This window comes from Falco biarmicus, chromosome 6 (genome assembly GCF_023638135.1).
Source record: "Falco biarmicus isolate bFalBia1 chromosome 6, bFalBia1.pri, whole genome shotgun sequence".
NCBI lineage: Eukaryota > Metazoa > Chordata > Aves > Falconiformes > Falconidae > Falco > Falco biarmicus.
Genome location: NC_079293.1, coordinates 16,087,879 through 16,109,777, shown reverse-complemented (window position 1 = coordinate 16,109,777; position 21,899 = coordinate 16,087,879). Strand labels below are relative to the sequence as shown.

Below are 21,899 nucleotides of genomic sequence, written 5' to 3'. Positions count from 1 at the left end.
TTTAAATGTTCCCTTCATATCCATAAAAAATCCTGAGATACATTATTGTAAATGTGTTCAATGCCCCTGCCACTCTTTAATTTTGAATATAGAAGGTTTCTTACAGTAACTTACGAGGGTTCTATTGCAGTGTCATTGGCACATTTTAGTGTCAGGCTCCACCATTATTTTATCCTGTGTCTGTTACTCCAGTGCTTGTGTGATGCCAATACAAAAAAACCTGCCATTACAGGAAGGTTTAAATTACTGGATTGGGGCAGTTATAATTATTTTCTTACTTTGAGCCACTGCAGCTCTTGTATTTTATTCTGTATAGTATCAGACTGTTGTAACCACACGGCATAATAAAAATAAATTATACAGTGCAGCGTAGCACTTCCTCCATTAATTTGCTGTTTTATCTGTTGCCACATTTGGAAATGTTGACAACTCTGAAAAGAACTTGGACTGCTATAGTTGCTAGTTAGTATGGTGTATATGTAGATGCACTGCATTGCTTGATAAAAATAGTCCATTTTTGGTGAGGGAGCTTTCAAATTATAGCACCTGCTGCTGTGTGAGTTTGTTACTTACTTAGTAAATACACCTGATTTAGCCTTTCTTGCTGGTTGTTTGCTCAGTAGGACATTGAGTATTGAACTGTTTTGTCAGTTAGCTTGTAGATACTGTAGACATGTTCTGCAGAGGCATAGTGCCATACCTGACCACTGCTTTTGTTTTCTTTTCTTCTGAGCTGCCCTATGGCAGAAGGGAGAAAGATTGCCATGTTCTCAAAAAGGCAAAACAAAATGAAAAAGTTTACATGCTCACCTATAGTTTTTGTAAATTTGTGAAATTGAATAAATTGCACAAATAGGTTTGAAATTGTAGCTGAACTCTTACATGCATATGGCTAGGATTTTCCCCATTGATTACTAACAGAAATGTGCTGTAAACGTGAGCATACTTACAGTTCTAGTAAGCATGAGTAGGTACTGGATTTATTCAGTGTCAGGTTGCTGGAACAGGGATCTGGAAACTAATTCAAGCACTACAAACTCTGTCTCACTTCTCCTTTTCCTTTAATTAATGTGTTTCTTAAAAAAAAATCCTGTCTAGTGTGTGGGAGGATGATGATGAAGGAAGGAGCACAAGAGAATGTATGTCCTTTTTCTGCTTCCAAAAAGGTGAACAGCTTTGCGTGTGCCAAAACTGGTGTCTCCCACGTTTTCCTGTATGCCAAATTAAGCCAGGCACTACACTGCACTACTTCATTTTCCTTGCCTCCATGACCATATTTATTATAATTATCTCTCTTCACTCTTAAGTATACGCTTAGACTAAACTTCTGAAGAAACAATTTGTCGACTTTTTTTTTTTTTTACATTCTTTTGTGGAGTTATATGTTCTTATGAGTTGAATCACTGCTGCAATAGTTGCGCTTCTGCTGTATTGCAAAGAAGTGATCTAGAAAATAAGGAATCGCTTCTTGTAAAATGTTGGTACCATCTCCGAATACAATTCCTTAAGTTTAGGTAAAACTTCAAAACTGAAGTTTATAAAAGGTTTCTGGCCATTTTGAAGCCAGCTTAGAATTCTCATATACTTGATTGAAGTCAGATTTTCATATAAAATGTCTGTAATTTTATTGAATGTAATGATAGGTGAAAAATAATAGGGATAAGGCCTTGCTGCCTAAAAATAGTTACTTGCTATGAAGTACTTGGTAGTTCCTCTGTAAACGGAAATACAGCCTTTCTCAGGTTTGGGCCTAGTATGGCAGGCTCCTTTCACTGATGTTAGTGGAAGCTGATCTCACATTTTTACATTTAAAGGTGAAGAGAGATGTGCGCTCGCAGTGCTGCTAACCAGGTTTGCTTGTTCTTCATTCCCCCCTCCCTCTGGTATCCCGCCCCTTGGGTTGGTTAAGGTTTAAACAAGTTTTAGAAAGGAGGTGTTTCACTTACCTGTGTTATACACACTCTGTAGAAGTGGCATCACGCTGATGCTGATAGCAGAGTTTATATTAACTTAGCATGGAATTTCTTTTAAAAACAGTAAGTTAGAGATTTGATTTTTAGATATGCAGTGGGCCATACTGAGGCCTAAGCAGGTGTGGGTTTTTTTTTTTTTTTTGGTTACAATTCTAAAATACCTTGAGCATTCTTTATAAAACAGAACAGCCAAAAATTTGCTGGTTTCTTAGGTGTTTTACAATTTGTAGCTTATTTTCTTATGGTATTTTTCTTGTCTTTCTATAGGGCTGAAAGACACACAGGAGTCTTCATGGATATAGTTGATACATTTAACCATTTAATTCCTACTGAACACTTAGATGATGCCCTATTTCTAGGATCCAACCTGGAGAATGAAGTCTGTGAGGATTTTAGTACAAGTCAAAATGTCTTAGAGGATTCGCTGAAGAACATGCTCAGCGATAAGGATCCTATGCTAGGATCTGCAAGTGCCCAGTTCTGTTTGCCTGTTTTGGATAGCAATGATCCCAATTTCCAGATGCCTTGTTCAACAGGTAAATCTTACGATTTTTTAAGATTACAATTTAAAATACAGTTATACTCTAGTACCAACCCTTTTTTGTAATGTAGAAATAATAATTTGGGATTTCTGTCTCCTTCCTGCCCTTTTTGTTGCACTGCTTGCATGCCTGGCATGTAAACTGTGCAGTTCTTTTTAACTTTGTTGCATAACAGTAGAGGAAGGCTTCTAATCTGGATCAGAAGTAATTTAGACTTTGTCTTGAGTACTTGCAAATTATTCCCAATTGAAGGTGTGATTTGTTTAGTGTAAGTGCTGTGCCTCATCAGTGAAGTTGCTAGTTGTCTTCAAGAAATGTAGTATTCTGCAATAGCAACAGAAGCATGAGAGTTGCACAAATGACTGCTCTGACCTCAGGGTTATTCTGTTAGCACTAGGCCTTCCTGCTACTGAGCTGATACCAGATTCTAGACGTTTTGCTTTGGTTGGCTTCAAACAAAACCTTGGAATCTTAATACAATTTTGTTGCTGTTTGGAAACACCTACTTTGGAACCAATTTAGAGCAGAGTTTTAAATAAAAAATAATCTTAGGGGTTGTGGAATAGTTTTGGAAGATAACAAAAAAGGTGATCCAGTCCCTAAAATTATTTATATTGATGAGTAGTTGGAATAATTACACTGAATTTGATGTAAGAGCCAAAGATATACCCTGTGCTTAATATTTTTTTTTATTTCACTTGAAGTTAATAATAAATCTTTTAGCTTCATTACTGAAAAAGTGTTGTAATGCAAATAACTTTGATTATATCATTATTTTTTTTAATGAACTTTATGAACATTGAAAATCCTACCACTTTCCTAATACAATGTGTATTTTGTTTCTACTAACAGACTAAATTTTCACCTTCAGTAAATTAAGTGGTCTTACAATATGGAAAATCATAAATCGAAGGTGATACTGAGTGACGTGATAAAAATGTGAACTACAAAGCCAAAACAAGATATTTGATCTTTTTACCGCTTTAGTGAAACATTATTTGAGGCCATCCTTAATGTTTTTCTTTATTCTTGCTTTAGTCTGTATCCTTACACATTTTTGTCTGGATCCCACAAAACAAAAAACATTGCTCTTAATGTGCGTAAAGCTGTACAGTGTACACAGCTAAACTAAATTCCTCCTCTAAATTTTCTCCATATTTCCAGTAAAACGGTGGTGCAGATTCTTGTTTCACACTGCATCCTGTGCATCATTCAGTAAACCTATACTGCATCTGAAATTTTTGAATTAACTCATAGGGTACAACTGGATATTTTAAAAGTTACAGGGAGACTTTTGGGGGCTTTTTGGCATATACTTCTTCTGAAAAGTGATCAGCAGTGCAATAATTCGTACTATTGATAGTTAAAAAATGACAGTTAATTTTTAACGTCTATTAAAATAAGTGAGCTAAGTCATTTACTTGGGGCTACTATTTCAGGTTGTCTGCAGACTAAGGGAATAAAAACTAATTGTATTTATGCTGAGATCATGAGTTTAATGTTTTGTTTTAAAATCAGAAAGCAAGAGCAGAGCCATGCTTCAGTAAGTAAATTAAAACATGCAATTTGGAATTAATGTAGTAGGTATCCAAAAGCACATGAAATATTTTTGGTGTTGCTTGTTCTTTATAGATCTTAATAAGAACTGTCCTTATCCTGGATGATGGTAGGACTGCAGTACGTATTTATAGTTTTTTAGTTGAGAAAAACAATTATCAATTAGAAGCAAAGTTACTTTGCTTGTCTTTATTCCTTGAGTACTCATATAGCTTGTGATTTATTTGATCTGTCTGAGACCGTTGGTGATCTAACACAGTTTACATAGTCTGCTGGTAAGAATGTAGTGAGTCGTGCAAGATGATAGTACCCTTGGTAAGAATTACCCATACTGTTTTTTCCAGACAGTATGTGTGAAAGCTCATCTCTATCCCAACATCAATTTGTCTAAGAAAAGAGAAAAAAGCATAACTCTCCCCACAAAACTTACTGTAATTACATCCTTAGAGTTACACTGTTGGTGTGCCATATAGAATGATGGTTTGCTGTATTCTGATCCTGAGTAGGATCTCACTGTGAATTTATTCTGTAGTGCATTAAGCAGTATGGTAACAGAGTGGGTAGTTATTGGCTCTTCACTTAAACTTTCACTAGGGTTAGAAGTGTACCTAGGAAAATATATTTTCAGTAAGGTTTTACTAGGTTTAGGTACGCTTGTTATCTATTTATGTTGAGCAGGGCAAGACCTAGGAAGTACTGAAATGGTAGACAGTGGTTTTTCTTACACTCTTGATTTCATTCCTGAGGAAAAGAGTTCATTTTTTCCAGAGGCACAAATTTATTTAGCACAATTTATTTTAGACCTTCAAACAGTATTTTGCATAACCCATGCCTAGACCACATAACAGTTTAAGAAAAGGAGCAAAATGCTTGTGAAAATTAGTTCAGAGAGTCAGCAAAGGACAGATTTATCATGTTTGCTGCTCCATGAATAACTGGAACATTGGTTGTGGTTTAATCCTGGCTGGCGACTAAGCCCCACACAGCTGCTCAGTCACTCCCCCCACAGTGGGATGGGAGAGAGGATTGAAAGAGTAAAACTATGAAAACTCCTGGGTTGAGATAAAGACAGTTTAATAGGTAAAGCAAAAGCCACAGACGCAAGCGAAGCAAAGCAAGGAGTGCATTCACTACTTCCCATGGGCAGGCAGGTGTTCAGCCATCCCCAGGAAAGCAGGGCTCCAGCATGCGTAACAGTTACTCGGGAAGACAAACACTTTAAGTCCGAATGTCCCCCCTTCCTCCTCCTTCTTCCACCTTATATATGCTCAGCACAATGTCATATGGTATGAAATACCCCTGTAGCTAGTTGGGGTCAGCTGTTCTGGCTGTGTCCCCTCCCAGTTTCCCCATGCCCCTCCAGCCCTCATGCTGGCAGGGCCCAAGAAACCGAGAAGTCCTTGTTAACTTATAACCATCACCCAGCAGCAACCAAAACCATCAGTGTGCTGTCAGCATTGTTATTACACCAAATCCAAAACACAGCACTGCACCAGCTACTAAGAAGAAAATTAACTCTGTCCTAGCAGAAACCAGGTCCTGTCCAGTTTTCAAAGTGGTAAAGATTTCATGCTACAGCTTATTTGATTGTTGTGAGCAAGCTGAAGAGATACAAGTGAAAATAGTTGGACTGAGGAGGTGATTTGGCTAAAATGGTATTAGGTCTCAGAGAAAATGGAGGAGCAGAAGGCATGGCTCACTGATACTACTTTGAAGGCCTGGTCTGAGCAGAGTTCAAGAGTATTTGTAAGCCTATGCACAAATCAAGATACTATCTTTATATGTATTCAACCTAAAGAACTTGCACCCTGTTCTAAATAAGAAATTTATTGCGTGAACCTGAGTACACGTGAGTGGCGGAAGCTTTGAGAAAGGCTTTTTTCAGGCCTGCTTACTCACATACCAGATTTCTCAGGATTGTGACAACATTTTCGCTTGCTTACTTTGGAGATCAGGCCTTTTTATCTATGAACCCATTCTTTCTTGCACTTAAGTTGGTTTTGAGTGTGGGTTTGCTGCTCTTTTTCTTACTGCTGCATTGACATTAGTTCTTGCTAGGCCTGTAAATAACGCCCAACCCAGTGTTATTACTAATCGACATTGCATCTGTGTTGCTCAGCTTTAAGGTTTGTATTGCACATCATTCAACATGAACTAAGCTTTTTGTTAATACTAAGCCTTTTTTATGGTGTATTACTAATAATTTGACTGTATGGGATGGATACTGGTAGGCAGTCAGTTTTATGTCCTTTGAACAGTTCAAGTACTTGTTTATAAGGCAGAAACACGTAGATTTTTGTGAGTTGAAGTTTGATTTCCAGTCATTGCTTGTTAGAGGCATCTATCCAGAAAATGCAAGCTTTGTAAATTGGATTATAAATGCTTCTCTTGGGGAGGATGGTAGCATAGAATCATAGAATTGTTTGGTTTGGAAGGGACCTTTAAAGGTCATGTAGTCCAACCCCCCTGCAGTGAGCAGGGACATCTTCAGCTCAATCAGATTTCTCAGAGCCCCATCCAACCTGACTTTGAATGTTTCCAGGGATGGAGCATCCACCACCTCTCTGGGAAACTTGTTCCAGTGTGTCACCGTTCTCATTGTAAATTTTTTTTCCTTCTGTCTAGTTTGAATCTACACTTTTTTAGTTTAAAACCATTACCCCTTGTCCTATTGCAACAGACCCTGCTAAAAAGTCTGTCCCCATCTTTTTTTATAAGCCTTGTTTAAGTGTTGAAAGGCCGCAAAAAAATCTCCCTGGAGCCTTTTCTTCTCCGGGACGAACAACTCCAACCCTCTCAGCCTTTCTTCATAGGAGAGGTGTTCCATCCCTCTTGATAACTTTAGTGGCCCTCCTTTGGACCTGCTGCAACAGGTCCATGTCTTTCCTGTGCTGAACATCTTATTGTCAGCAGTACTGGTGTATGAGAAATAGCAAGGAGCATGAGAATAGCTGTCTGTTGCCTGTCTGTTCATAGGAAGAACTGTATCTGTACCAGTGAAGCAGTCTCATGTTCACGTCTTGTTCACAGACTCACTCACGGCCTGAGTTTGGTTTGTGCTGAATCTAAATAGTTTCTTCAGCTAGGTGACATGATTGGTCTTTGTCTACTCTGAGCTTGCTCTGTGATTGCCACTGAGTAATAGAATAGGGTTGTCTTGCTTAGCTTTGGTTGAACAGTTACATGTTTAGAGAAGACAGGATTCTTCAGGCGATCCTGATAATGGGTTTGAGCAGAGGTAGAAGTAACTTTTTATGACCCGCTTGGAAGCTGAAAAGAGTATGGGTCAAATTACAGATGTTGTGCTGAAATCCTTTTAGGATGCATTTGTGAAGAGTGACTACTAACTGTAAAGATAGTTGAGTTGCTGGTTTGTGGAGTCTGAGCAAATTGCTGCTCTTATAGCACAGTTAGGAAGTTTTGGATTAGTACAAGCCATGCACAGGTCTTATTATTCACTGCAGCTCGTAGGAGCTTGGTAATAATGGAGGCCTTTTACTGTCCTGAGGTAGGTATTAGCAGAAAGACCTAGTGTCGATAGTGGAAATTGATACAACTGCTTGCTTTGCCATTTAAGAGGACAGAATTTGACAAAATGAGACCTTCAAGAGTTAAATGAAACCCAAGTTGTTAAAACCATTAGGAGTGCCCCATATCAAGTTTTAGGGGTCTGCGTGCTTCTGTTCATTGGTGTGGTCAGGTGACTATTCTTCCAAGAACTGAGTGACCAACACAGGAGAGCAGTTTATGTAGAACAGCTCTTGGGTGTCTTTAATGTTTAGGTGGTGTAGGTGGGTGTGGATATGTGGGTTTGGGGTTGCTTCCCCCCTTTGTGAGCAATTCTTTGATCAGAAATGGAAACGGTGGAGTTTAAGATAGGACATAACACTTGAGAGCAACACCTTTTTTCCACTTTGGATGGTACTCTAGTGATAAGTTTTCTACTTTGTTCTGTTATTTCTTGCTGGAAGACATGCTGGAAGTTTATCAGCTAATTTTATAAGCTTTAGAGCATAGAAGGTCAGACTGGTCACATGCCAGTGAAGGAAATAACCAGCATTCATACTAAATTGGTATTTCTCAGCTACCATGAATTCTGTAGCTCTTCAGGATGTCATTTGCTGGGGCAGTTTGATTTATTATACAAGTAATAGAGGGAATGGAATTTGAATTTCATATCATCTGGAGATATTTCTGGATTTCATAATAAAATAAAACTTTGAACCTATTTAGTTTATTGGATATGTTTATCAAAATCAGATATTTTTCATAAATGATGAGGAAGACTGACCCAATGAGAGTGTACAAAGGCTGTTAGGGACATCTCTTTAATTGCCCTCTTTTTTCCTGTCCCTTTGGATTGTTGCTGGGAAAGTGTTTTCCCCCAAGTGCAGTCTGTTCTTTCTAGTTTCAGCCTGTGTTTTCATGAGTACTGTTGAAAGCAGCACTACCTCTGCTGAAATGATGATCACCTATTGAATCCTTAGAGCAGGGGTTCTCAGACTTTTTAAGCAGAGGGCCGGCGCTGGGATGAAGTAGCAGGAGGTCATCTGCGGCTGCTTGGTTTCCCCCCCAAACCCTGGTGGTGGTGGTGGTGGGGTTCTGTAAATACCGGGGGCCGGATTGAGGACCCTGGGGGGCCGCATCTGGCCCGTGGGCCGTAGTTCGAGGACCCCTGCTTTAGAGTCAAACCAATTGTTCTGACTACACATAGTGTTCTGTTTGGCAGGGTTAGCCATTTCAGGCTCTTTTCAATAAAGCCAAATGTACATGTATTTTTCCTCCTGCATGTGAAGTAATTCTGACTGTAACCTTCAGACTGCAACCCAAAATTGGGTATACAGTTGTTTCTCTCTGTTTTCTTACTACTTCATGCCATCCTTCCTCCAAGCTGTCCATGTGAACAGTTGCACAGTGTCTTGTGACAAAGATAGTAACTTCCGTGTATGAAATGTATGTATTGTGAACCTAGACTTTTTTTTTTTATGCTTTTTTTCATGCTTTTCTGTTTGTAGGTAACAAGCAACCAGTTTTCCCCATTTTAGATCCTCCTGAAGACTTTAGTTATTTATTCCTTTGGCTCAATATTATAGATGGAGAGAACCTGGATCTGTAGTAGGATTTGCAAGGCAGTTTATATATTTACAAATCACAGAGCTCATGTAAAGGCTCTTTTCTTAATAAAATAGCAATTTGATTTAATGTGCTTGGGATGATGGTGTGGTTTTACTTTGTTTTTGAAATTTGTGCTCTACTACTCTTTGATTTCCAAAGTAACAGGCTCCTGCGACTAAAGAACCATAAATCAGTGGGCCTGTGATGTAAATCCATCTTTTCTTAAAATGGGGATTCAGTCCTCTGTTAAGATACATGCTGTATTGTTTGTTAATCCTAATTGATTTTCATATGTTTTTACTCTAAAGACAGTAAAATTCCTGCTTTACAGTGTAAGAGTTTAGTGGAGAATGGGAGTAAATGTTTAGTTAGTATTTCACATGGTACTTAGTATGATTCTTTTCTTGCACTGGGCAGTCACTACAAGGTACTCTCAGGCAAATTTGCAGTTAAGCAGGTTACAGGCTTACAGGAAAACATCTGTAAAACAGTTTGAATTTGGTGTTTTCTTATGTAAGTTATATCATCAGTGACCTAATTTCTCTTGAAAATATTTTTTCTAACAAAGAACACTTTAAATTCTGTTTCCTGAGCATATGTATCACAAATGTTACTAGGAAAAAGGTTTTCATATAAACTATACTATCTTCATTTACAGTCTTGAGACTTCATGATGTTTTTCAGTATCAATGTGTAAGTTTAATTGCTTTCTTAGAGTTTATTGGCTCTTCTTAAGGCTTACTGACATGTTAGTTACTGCTTTAGACTGTTACTGTTCTTTTCATTGAAGTATGATGTTAGGTTTCTTTGTTATCATCCACATATAACATAGCAGAAATTCTAAAATGTTCAACCATTCCCATGTAATTTGTGATGCTTGTAGAAGTAAAATATGGAATCTGCCATGGACTTGCTCAGTCCTGCTGTTAGTATGATTCATGTGGACATAGCACTTACAATGTGTGGTTAGCAAAGAAAAAGAAAATCAGGGCTAATGCCTACAGAAAATAAATTTCTCTGCACTTGAGGTTTAACTTGCCCAGTGTGTCAAAACCCTGAATATTTCTGTCTAATTTTGCCTGATGATAATCAAGGGAAGACATATGTTAATAAAGATTTACAAATGTCAAAGATTTTGATGATGTTTTAGAAGTATTTTCTTCTCCTTCCCTCCTCTTCCGCCAGCAAGTAAGGCTTGTTTTCCTCAGTTTTACATTGCTGAAGAATTAAGAAAGTCATGCTTTTTTTAAAGACTTGGAATATTGTACTTTACATTTACAATTAAACTATTTTTACTGTGTGTTATTCTACTATTGTATAACATATATAAAAATAAGTCGGTAGCATAGCACAGTAGTGTGGAAATTTAAATACAAGTAGTGGAGAGACTAAATATTAATTTGAAGGCCAGTGTACCTCTTCCAGTATATGTTGAACGTGACTCTTATTTTCCTTATTTGCAGCTTGTTCAGTTTTACACTGGTATACAACTTTATCTATTCTGATATCTGTTTTTCTTTATTTTTGTTTTTTTTTTCTTTATCCTTCAGCCTTGAGTTTTATATTTATTACTGATGTAATCTTTAGATATTTGTTATTAAGATCACCTAATCTCTTTAGTTCTTTCTGGTTTTGCTTTTTTGGGTTTACTTTTCCCAATGCGGTTTCTCTACCTCCCCTTCTCTTTCATAATTTAATTTCCTAGTCTCCTCTGTACCTATTACTATTCTCTGTCACTTTTTCTCTTCCCAGCAGGGTCTGTGTCGAATGGTCCTCATCCAGGGGCCTCATGGGGCTGTACTAGCCGAGTTATAGCTCAGGTGGTTTGAAATTAGCAAGATTCTGTGCTTCAAATTCCTCTGTAAAATTAAAGCTACAGCACAGAGTCTTGTAAGTATGAAAATACTTTAATTCTAATATTTCAAACTGTCTGTCAATAGTAGACTGAATGTGTCCCTTTTGTTATTAATAAAGGAGGCTGTATAAATTCAATAACTTGAGCACAAACATAGTAAAACCCAAGGCTCTAATGGCAGCCCTGAAATCTGCTCCAGAGCTGTTTCAGAAGTTGTCCAAGTAGTTGTTATTTGTCATCTTTTCAGTAGCTTGGTAGTTTAGATCTACACTGAAGAAGCGGGAGAGGGTCTGAAAGGAGTCTCTTTTGTCACAGCCTGTTCCTGAATACCAGTTCCACAGTTTGTAGGAAGACTTTTCAGTGAGAACACTAATACCAAAGTGCAGAGCTGTCAGGAGGACATAGTCTTTGAGAACATGAGAATGGGCAGCCAGAGTAAGGGTGAGGGTCCATCTCGTTCAGCTTTCCATCTTGGACAGTGACCAGTATTAGATACTTAGGGGAAAATAACAAGGCAGTTACAATGCCATCTTTTTGCTATTGTGTTGTTTTCCCCAGTATGTAGCTTGTAGCAAATAAGTGATTAAGAAACATTTGGATGAGTGGAGTAAGACCAGCATTATCAGTCTTTTGCAGCTTGTGTCTGCTGTCTGTGTATATATGTACACACTCACAGGCATAAAGGTTGCCATGTGGGCTGGAAAGCAAAAGTGGCCAGTAATTTCTGGAAACACACCTTTCCTGTGAACTGATGTATACGATGCAGTAACTAAAATTATGGTTAAAATAAATGAGTAAAAAAAGATAAATTGTCAGCTCAGGAAACTCCTAGCTTTTAGCTTCTGGTAGCAATCTAAGTATGAAAGTCCAGTGTCTGATTACCTGGTGCCAAGGTCAGCCTTCCTTAAGAGGCTGTTTAAAATCTTTCTAATACTTGAACTTCAAAATTAACAGGTTGCTTGGTTATGTTTGTGGTTTTTTTCTTTCTAAATTCTTCGTGACAGGTGGTTGTGGATTGAATTACTGTCTTGATAGACTTGATTATTCTTCACTCTTTGGCTTTAGCAGTGTTTTACAACTTCCATTTTTTGTAATTTTAAAAGTATGCTCATTATTGTAGTGTCTTTACAAAAGCCTGATATTTTTTTTTTTTTTTTTAACTTGCAGTAGCATCAGACTTGAAAAGGAGCAGGAATTGACAGGTTTTCTGAGGCTGTCTAAAAATTCTAACAATTTTGGATTTCTATTAACTTCTTATTTTGATTTCTAAGATAAAACTTATTTAAATTAATACATTTTAATAAGCAATTGTTAGAAATTTTTAGATATCTTAATTCTTTCATGTAAGTTGGTTTATTTTAAAAGTACTTCTAGGTGGGTAGGTGGGTGCCTGAATAGTGAAAAGTAGGCATAGTCATTTGTTTGGAGTCTGTGTTGTATTTGTCAGACCCTCCTACATGTTTTGTAAAATCAGTTGGGTGTTTGGCTTGATCTCACAAATTTTGCATCCCACAGGGACCAGGATTCATTAATCACACGTAGGGTCTTGGGATAGGAGAGGCTACCATTGCAGAACCAAACTTAGAGAAAGTGAGGAGAATTGCTGGTGCAGTGGCCTGACTGCCTTTTAGGAAACCTATTTTCAGGAGCAACCTCTGGGATCCTTCTCAGGTTGGTGGAGGATAGGAATTCAACAATGTTCTCTGACTCTCCTGGGAGACTAGTGCATGCTGCGCTCAGTGTTCTTCCCAAAAGGGGCTGCAGATGCAAATATGTGATGTTGGGTGGGACTTAGAGTTTTAAAATTGTATCCTGTGAGAAAACTGTGATTTTAAACTCTGCACTTCTGGATCAGCTCTTTCTGCTGTTTACCTTTCTTCACTTTTTCTTAGGTGGGAAGGGACAGTGAGGGACAGCTGATCCTCTAAGACTGGGGACCTTCCTGTGGCAAAAAAACAATAAAAATGTGAGTCCACCAAAAAGCTGTAAGGACTATCTACAGAAATTTTAAGCTTTGGGTGATAGCTTCTTCTACACTGAAACTGCCTCACATGGGAATTTTCTGTCTTGCCTTTCTTCATTTTTCCCCCCTTTTGTTTGTTTTTAGATGGCCAATTTATTTTTCCCTGTCTCTTCCCCTGTCTTGTTCAGCATTACAGCTGCAACATTTTTTGATCATTTTAAGTTTTAGGCTCTGTATTGTTTGTTTGTTTTTTCCAGTTGTTGGTCTTGATGATATTATGGATGAAGGAGGAGTTAAAGAGAGTGGAAACGACACCATTGATGATGATGAACTTGTATTACCTAACAGGAATTTGAGGAGCCGTTGTGAAGAAACATCAGTCACATCACCAAGAAAATCACCACGTTTAATGGCACAAGGTGATCATTAAATAGATGGTGTAGTTTGCACATTTGAAGTAAATTACATTTTTATAATTCCACCCACCCCTCACCCCCAGTTTATAAACTGAAAGTAAAGCTCTGTTGTTAGGTTGTGTGAATTCAAGTACAGACACTTCCTTTTCTATACACTGCAGCTAGAAGTCAGCATCCATAGGGGACTACTGAATTTTAATTCCTCTCTGATAAATGTTTGATGGCTTCCTTACAGGCTGTGGTCCTTAAACTAATTTTTGAGATTTTGATCCCTTTACCTGCATCAGATTAGCACTTAGTTCTTCACCAACAAAAACATAGTGGATTTGCAAACAGCATTGGAATGTTAAGTTAGCATGTCTCTTTATTTCAAATTAAAATTTGAAATCAATTTATTTTTGTGTATTTTCTTTTTGTTTTAAATTAGGTTATAGTAATTGCCATCCTAAAGTCTTTCATCAAAATATTTCAATATGCTTAATATGTATTTTAGTCAAATATTTAAATTCTGTGTGGTAGCTAATTGATTATGGTTAGGGTTTTTCTAACTTGTTAAACTGGGGGTGTCATTGACAGCTCTGCTTTTTCCCCCTTTAGAGTAAGCTGAGTTAAAAAGATAAAATTACTTAATAAGGCAGTCAGAATTTAAATAAGGGCCTGTGGTACGAAGCTGATGAATATGCTTTTTAAAAAGGCACTGGAATGGTTTCAAATTTTAGTTTAAAAAAATGTAAGAAATGTCATTAAGTGAGAATGTGACTGGATCTCAGATTATATACTGTGTTTTCTAAAAGCTTTGTAAGCTTCATAGCTATACTTCTAATGACAATATAACTTGTGCAATTTTTACCTGAGGTAGGAAAATTTGAGTGGTAGAAAAGTAAAGTGGGTTTTGATTGTATTTTTTATTATCACTTCTATTTTATACATACTATTCAGGACTTTCATAGCCGTTGGAATAATGAGTTTTTACAACCCATCTGTGGCAGTGTAAAATTGAAATGCAAGTAGTTTATAACTTTTAAAGTAGATAGCTGGATTTGTTGGGTTTTTTTGTTTGTTTGTTTTGTTTTTGGAGGGAGTGTGTGTGTGTGTTGGGTTTTTTTGTGGGTTTTTTTTCTCTTAAGTTCAGTAAACAACTACGTTTTAAGTCTTCATGTCCAGTAAGCTAAATCAGCCTGAATCAGTTCTGTTCTAGGTAAGTCTTGTATTTGCAAAAAAGGAGGATGCAGTATAGCTAAGACTTTTTCTTTTTTTTTCCCCCTTCCTAGAACCAGTGCGGAGTTTGCGACAGAGCACACTAGCCAAGCGTTCAAATGTTGCACCTGTTGTTAATACCAAGAAATCATCTGTAAAAAGTGGATCTGCTCCAAAATCAGGACAGAAACAAGAGAGAAGTCCAGCTAAAGAGACAGATGTTGCTGCACCCTTGAAAACAGAGCAGCCTAAAGAAGTTAGGCGTAGTACAAGACGATCGGGACAGACAGAAGGAACGTCAGCAGCAGTAACAGCATCCCAAAGTAATACAAAAAGTCTTCCTGGTCCTGAAGAGGTGAATGAAATAAAGGCTGAAACCCTTGAGCAAGCAAAAGTTGAGGAAACATCCCAAGAGTTAAGTTGTGCTAATTTAGCAGGAGCCTGTTCTAATTCTCCTGGAGAAACAAAGGAAATAACAGAGGTTGCAACAAAGACTGAATCTGAGAATGTTGAGTCAGTTTGTTCGGTATCTGCCGCTAGTGAAACTACTGCAGTTAAAAATGAGGCAAATGATGTGATTGGTTCAACGGGCTCTGAAACTTCTTCAGAAAAGACTGAAAATAAAACAGAAGAATTAGAGAAGAAAACAGAAGAGCATGATCTGAGTGGGGTAGCTGGAAAAGCTGATGATCCATCTAGTGCTTGCGTGAATCCAAGTGAAATTTGTGACACCTTTTCAAATTTGTCCAGCTCTGTAGAAGGGGTTGATAGTGGTTTAGGTTCCCACAGTGTGGAAGTTTCTGATGAAAATAAATTGTCAGTAAAGGAATGCATAACAGAATGTGTATATGGTGATAAGGGAGTGGAGAAAACTGTAACTTCTTTTGAGAAACTATTGGACAGTCCAGAGTTTGATAATAAAGACTTAAAAAACAAAGATTTTACTTCTGCTGACCCAGGAAATAGCATTTTAGAAAGCAGTGTTCTTAGCCAAACAAGCCAAGATGTACAGCACCAGATCAGCAGTACTAAAGTAGAAGGCCCTGAGACATCAAAATTTCAGAATGACGATAAACAAGCTTGCATTTCATCAAAGTGTGAAAAGAACGTTAGGCCTGGGCATAGTAAATCTATGATACAGAATAAGCAAAATCTGACTGCAAGTACTCGACAGAAATCGGGTACACTGCAGCAAGAAATGCGTTCAAGAACAAGAGCTGGTCTTACTGTTTCAGGTCTTCACAGTCCATCTTCAGTAAGTTTGAAGCGGAATGCAGATGAGCAAGAGAGTCATCAGCATCCAAATAACCCAGTTAAAATTAGGAAGAAACAGTCCGATCTGGGTTTAAAAGCAAAGACCTGTGTTTCAGGGGTGACCATAAAAAAGCAGACCAATACAACGCTGAAGAAAATACCCCGAGGCCAGGCTTCTGGGCAAGTACAGAAGTCATCCGTTCAAAGAGCAAGTGAGAAATCTCCTACTCATCAGAGCTGTTCTAAAGATACCCACCACTCCATGCACTCGTTATCAGGGCATGTTTCAAATCTTAGTCAGAAGCAAGCCCAGGGTCAGAAACACCAAATTGCAGCTGTGCTGAAAACAAATAGCTCCACAAAGGAAGAGGCAGAGACAAAAGATCCTCCTGTTGTAGAACATCTGAAGGAGGATGATAAAGAAAAAAACAAATCAAAAAGATTTGATAAGAACCTCCAACCTCGCCAGAGAAGAAGTAGCAAAAGTCTTTCACTTGATGAGCCTCCATTGTTCATTCCAGATAACATTTCAACTGTTAAACGTGAAGGCTTGGAACATAGCTCTGCTAATGAAAGCAAATATGTTTGGGTGCCCAACAAGCAGTGTGGCTTTTGCAAAAAGCCACATGGCAACAGGTGTGTGTAGCTTTGTCTCAGGAATTTATTGTTGGTCTCAGAAGATATATTTTTTTTCCTCTCTTGCCAAATGTTTCATACTGCTGGTACCAAAACAAAAAGGCATAGCCTTATAATGGAAGCGTTTGTGTTATACTGTCAATTAATTTCCTTTGCATTCATACACTGGTTTTTGTCTTTTAGCTTGGGCATTAGAAATTAGAAATTAGTTCAGCCAAAATTTTTTTACTAGAAATGTGTTATGAGTACATTTTTTTGATGAATGTGTAATTGTTATAGTGTTAAATGTATACTTTTTTCATAGAACAGAAATAAGACTAAGATGTCCATGTTCCAGATTGTCATTTCCTTCTTTCCAGAGACCTCTTAAATTGAAGGATCACCATCAACCAGAAAAATCAAATAGTTGTTTACATGTGACTTTTATCTGATAGAAGTGGGATTCTAATACATAGAGATTCAAGCTTTTTTCCAATTTGTATGATTGCTTGAGGCTTTCATGTAACCCGATTAACAAATTGGGGGGGGTGTAGGAAGAACATTATTTTTGAAAAAAAAAAAAAAAAAAAAGAAAAGATAAAACTTCCGTGTGGTCATATCTGAAATTGCCTTTAACTAAAGCTAATAATGGGGTTGCATCTGAAGTTGATGTTGTTGCTCTGTGACAGAAGTTCTTCTACACCGTAAGTGAACTGGAAAAGGCCACTCCATTCACTAATGTACTGTCAAGCCAAGAATAAGAATTCCTTTATTACCACTTCTTATTCTGGATTTAATATTGAAGTATTTTTTCATAGTTGCAGTTCTACCTGCAAGCCTTTTTTTGTGTTTTGTTTTGTTGTTTTTTTCAATTTCAAATTGAAGACATTTCTGATTAGTATGCTTATGTGAGAAACTTTTAATACTAATTTTCAGTGAGTGTGCTTTAGAACTTCATCTATCAGCGTGAAATATGGAACAATTACCTTTGGAGCTTGAGATTTTTATAGCATTAATTTGTATCTAAGAAGAACCCTTGTGAGTTTTAATGACTTATTATATCATTTTTGAAAAAAAAATACTTAAAATTAATTTACTGTGCAGCTATAGTAACTGCATCAATGTGTGCTATTAAAAGAATTAATGCTAGGTTTGCTTTGCCTGGTTGTAGAATTGTCTGCTTGAAGGGGCACTCAAAACCTAGTTATGTTTGGTTTTGTTTTTAAAAATCCTTTTATTAAGACTGCCCCTTTACCGTTTGTGCCTCTATTATAGTGTTTCATTTTATGCAGTTTGCATTTCCTTAGTTTTTATCATTTCAGTTATGATCACAATTGTAGAAGTACATGGGTAGCCTGTGTTTCAGTGTATTGTTTCAATTTGTAAAGGCTGTTTCATGATACGGAAATGCTTCTGTGGATATTTTTAAAGCAAAATATGCATATTTGGGGTTTAAACTGCTTGGTATTGAAGCTTTGCACTGAACCCATCCTGTTTTCTTTGTATTTTTGTGAACATTTTAAACATTCTATGAGTCTTCTTGTTCTGAATGTCTTGTTAGAGTTCCAGAAGTCTTGATTTTTAATAGTAAATGGATCTTAGCAGTACTGGGAAGGTACAGCAGTGAGGCAGAACTAAATCGACTTACTGTAGTTTATAAGGTCAGAGTAAAGCTACAGAAGATATACATACTATGCATTGATACAGGATTAAATGCAGCAAACCAGTTTTGCATTGGTAGCTCTTACTGCTGCTCGAAGAGTTGTATAATCATAATCATAGAATCATTCAGGTTGGAAAAGACCTTTAAGATCATTGATTCACCAGCAGAGGTTGGATTGAGAGAGCCCATGAGTTGCCACAGATGGTTATTACGGGTATCTTGAATTTCATGTCAGTCTTGTTAAGTGTTAGGTGTATTAGTTGGTTGTTCCTCCCTCTGCCCCCCTGTGTCTGCAATAGAAAACTGTTGACACAGCCAGCAGCTCCAGTGGGAAATGATCAGATTTGCTAAATGTAGGAAGATGCTTGGAGCATAAACAGATTTTTTTTTTTATATAGAATGTGACTGAGACACATCAGTGGAGTGAGAAAGCTTGCATTATTGAGCTCCGTGCTTAGTAACAGAAGGCTTAAAACTGTCAGTCCAGCACTTCATATTATCACCGTTCTAAAAATGAAGTTTCAGCTTGTTCAAATTATTTTTATACTACATTGTATGCTACAAATAACAACTCAAACCTTTCAGATTCACTTGATGTCATTAAGATACAAGAGGAATGAAAATTTGTCAAGGGCCTTGGCATTTTGTACTTATTTAATTATTGGTACAAGAACAAGAAAACATTTTCAGTACAGTGCAAAAGAAAAAAAAAGCTTGACACGATAAATTTCACTTACATCATTTGGAAAAACATCAAAATTATCAAAATTGACTATAGTGATAAGGTTTTTTTCATTTGCCTTTTGAAACAGCCTAGCTGGTCTGCTGATTTCCTTTTTTTCCTCTGTGCACTGTATAGGAGAAAAAGTGTGAGACAACTATTGTCAAATGACAGCAAGATCAACAAATGTCAGAGGCAATGCTAAGATCTGAAATAACATTTGTGTTTATACGCTGTTTTATGGTTATTTAAACTTTGGAAATTTTTATGAATGCTGTAGTACAAATCACTTGTAGGAAAAGAGTTTGAACTGAAGTTGCAGTCCTGAGATTGGAAATAATGTGCATAAGAGCTTTGCAGTATGTCATGTTTATGTAATGCATCTGGAATTCAGGCTGCAGAACAGTAGTCACTTGAACCTTTTTGTATTTCCTATAATAAATACAAAGCCACTAACTTGTGGGTAATGTAATGCTAAGCTTAGGAAGTTGATTCAGCTTGAAGGTAACGTGGAGATCTTTCATCAAACTTTGTGTACAGAATCCCCAAAGGGGGACGCTTACATAGGCCCTTCACAGCCCCAGAGTAATCTTACTGTGCCTGCTAGAAGACCAGTAGAAGGATGGTACTTATATGTTGTCTTGTATCTTTAGGAATATATGCAATAATTAATACATGGCTGGGAAAGGAGGAATCCTGTTCACAAACATGTGACTTGCATGATCCCAAAGGTTTAAAAGTTAAAGGTGTCTCGCTTTATAAGAGGCCTGCGTGTATTTTACTGTTAATAGATCGTCTTTCTTTTGCACCTGAGATTTGAACAGTGACTGTTCATACTTTGTTTTCCACTTGTCTTGATGCTTGTAAGCTGGAAGCAATGTAATTGTTTTCTGTATCTTCATTATCCAGAAAGTAGGTGGTTAGGACTAGATCTTTCAGTCTGTCTGCTTGATGCATTTATTGTGTTGATTCCCAATCAGAGATTTACATTTGCAACATAACTTAAAAAATAATTATTCTTTCATATGAAAACTAAGCCCTATGTTACTGGGCAAGTCATATAATTATGATGTAACTTTTTATACTTGATAATTTTCAGCACATCTGAAACAGGGTTGTTTTTAGTGCAAAGATTGAATTATTGTTGCTACTTACCATAGTATTGCTTTCAACTTGTTTGACTTTGTCATTGTATTCCCGTAGCGATGTCAGGTGTTTTTTCATGAGCTAATAAATTATTTAATATACACATAAATTTTCATCTGTCTATAGATGAAATGTGTGTATGTGTAAGGATATGCGTATCACATAGAAAAATGTTATAGACTAAAGTTACTGCCTCAACTTCTTAATGAGTTCAAGTGATGTTGAAAATACTAAGCTGTGTCACAAACAGTACTTACTTTTCTGGCAGACAGATCAGAGATCTTTAAAGATAGTTGAAGGAAGAAAAACCCTTAATTTCTTGGCGTAGAGCTAGATGAAGATGGTATCTGCAGACATTGAGAAATCTGCTAATGTAAGATTTCCTCCTATATGCATCCTTCTAATGTAAGGGCTCATATTACACATTTCTCCAGTTTTCACTGTAGATTTTCAAGTTCGTTGCAGGCTGGAGGACTGAACTCATTCCTTCCATGTACAGATAGACAAAACCTAACTGCTGTTGTGCAGATTGTCTCCCTTATCTTCACTCTGTCTTCTTTAATGGAAGAAGTTCCAGCAATTTCTGATTAATAATTCATAGTACATAACTTGAGATATTCTGTTTCTAAGCAAATTTTCTAGAAGGTATTTTATCTTGAGGGAAGTTTGTCGTTTTAATTTGTTGCTGGTGACTTCTTTTGATTTCTGCGTTTCTAGTAAGGTTTTTTAATAGGCTGTTGGAGTTTCGGCATTCTCTTGTGTTGTTTTGTTTTAGTTTTGCTATGTTTGTTTTTTGTTGTTGTTGCTTGGGATGTGGTCATGCAATTTGTGTGGTCAGACACAAACTGGCCTTCTCAGAACTCACAGAAAAACTAAGTGATGCAGGACCAGAGCTTTACTTAAGGTCATCTTCCTCTCCACATTTCAACTCTTCTTTAATATAGAGGAAAAGATAATAATATTGTAAAAAGCAATTAATTGGAAAGTGCAGGAGTTGATTTACCAAAGATCTAGTATTCCTGATCTCTTGCATACACATAGTCACTAAAAGGTTTCTGCACCACTGTAATACAGAAGAATAATTCGAATGATGGTTGAAGTTAGAAAAGAATGTGAACTCTGTTTTCCTGTAGTAAAGATGATTACTAGGACATTTGTTTTTTCGAAAATAGTGCTCATATTTTAGAAAACTATTTTGGAACCAGGTGATAATTTAATTTGCGTGGCCAAAACAAAAGAGAATGAGGAAGGAGATGAAGGCTCCAAATTTATAAACACTCTTAAGTTACATGTGCATATTTTTTAAGGGTGGATGCATATACATCAAATGAATCATTTTTGTGACAACATTCTTCACAAGAAACAGTAATTAGAATAATCATGATGCCTTACATTGTATAGTATGAGTATGTTAAACTGCAGATTATGCAAGATGTCTTCAATTTATAGTTGTGGATGAAGCGTTTAAGTTTTCTGCCTCTGTTACTTCTTTCTTCCACTGTGAAAAGCCTTACAGCAGTAAAAGCTGTATGTCCACTCACAGCTGTAGAAAAACTGAATGACAGTATAAACAAAATAGCTTCATAATGTATAATTAATGAATGGAAGGACTCCACTGTGGTTTATGTTTACAGCTGTATCATTCTATTAGTAGATTTTTATATGGACTGTATTACTATGCTGCAGTATTGGGGGATTATTATTAGCACCAGTACCATTAAGAAATTAGACAAATGGATAGCATGGGTTGTCTAAAATGCATAATTTTATAAAGGATGCGTATATATATGGAGTCTATAGAAAATATCCTGATACTGCAAGATGCAACATGTGGGTAGAATCCACTGGTAGTGACCCTTCCCTTAATGATTTTTTTTTTTCT

At 36.9% G+C, this 21,899-nt stretch overlaps 1 protein-coding gene across 6 annotated transcripts in view; it reads left to right on the top strand.

The window, feature by feature from the left end:
- PHF3 (PHD finger protein 3) overlaps nucleotides 1-21,899 on the top strand; it is a 57,506-nt gene that overhangs the window by 11,713 nt on the left and 23,894 nt on the right. For 2 of the 6 annotated variants that reach the window (XM_056343439.1, XM_056343440.1), the window contains exons 2-3: nucleotides 13,263-13,424; nucleotides 14,693-16,508. In XM_056343439.1, the coding sequence (XP_056199414.1) occupies nucleotides 13,283-13,424; nucleotides 14,693-16,508 (1,958 nt within the window). In that variant the 5' untranslated portion in view covers nucleotides 13,263-13,282. Of the gene's footprint in view, nucleotides 1-2,240; nucleotides 2,510-12,694; nucleotides 12,714-12,934; nucleotides 13,009-13,262; nucleotides 13,425-14,692; nucleotides 16,509-21,899 lie in introns of those variants that run through there. The other 4 variants (XM_056343436.1, XM_056343438.1, XM_056343435.1 and 1 more) reach the window with 4 other exon arrangements.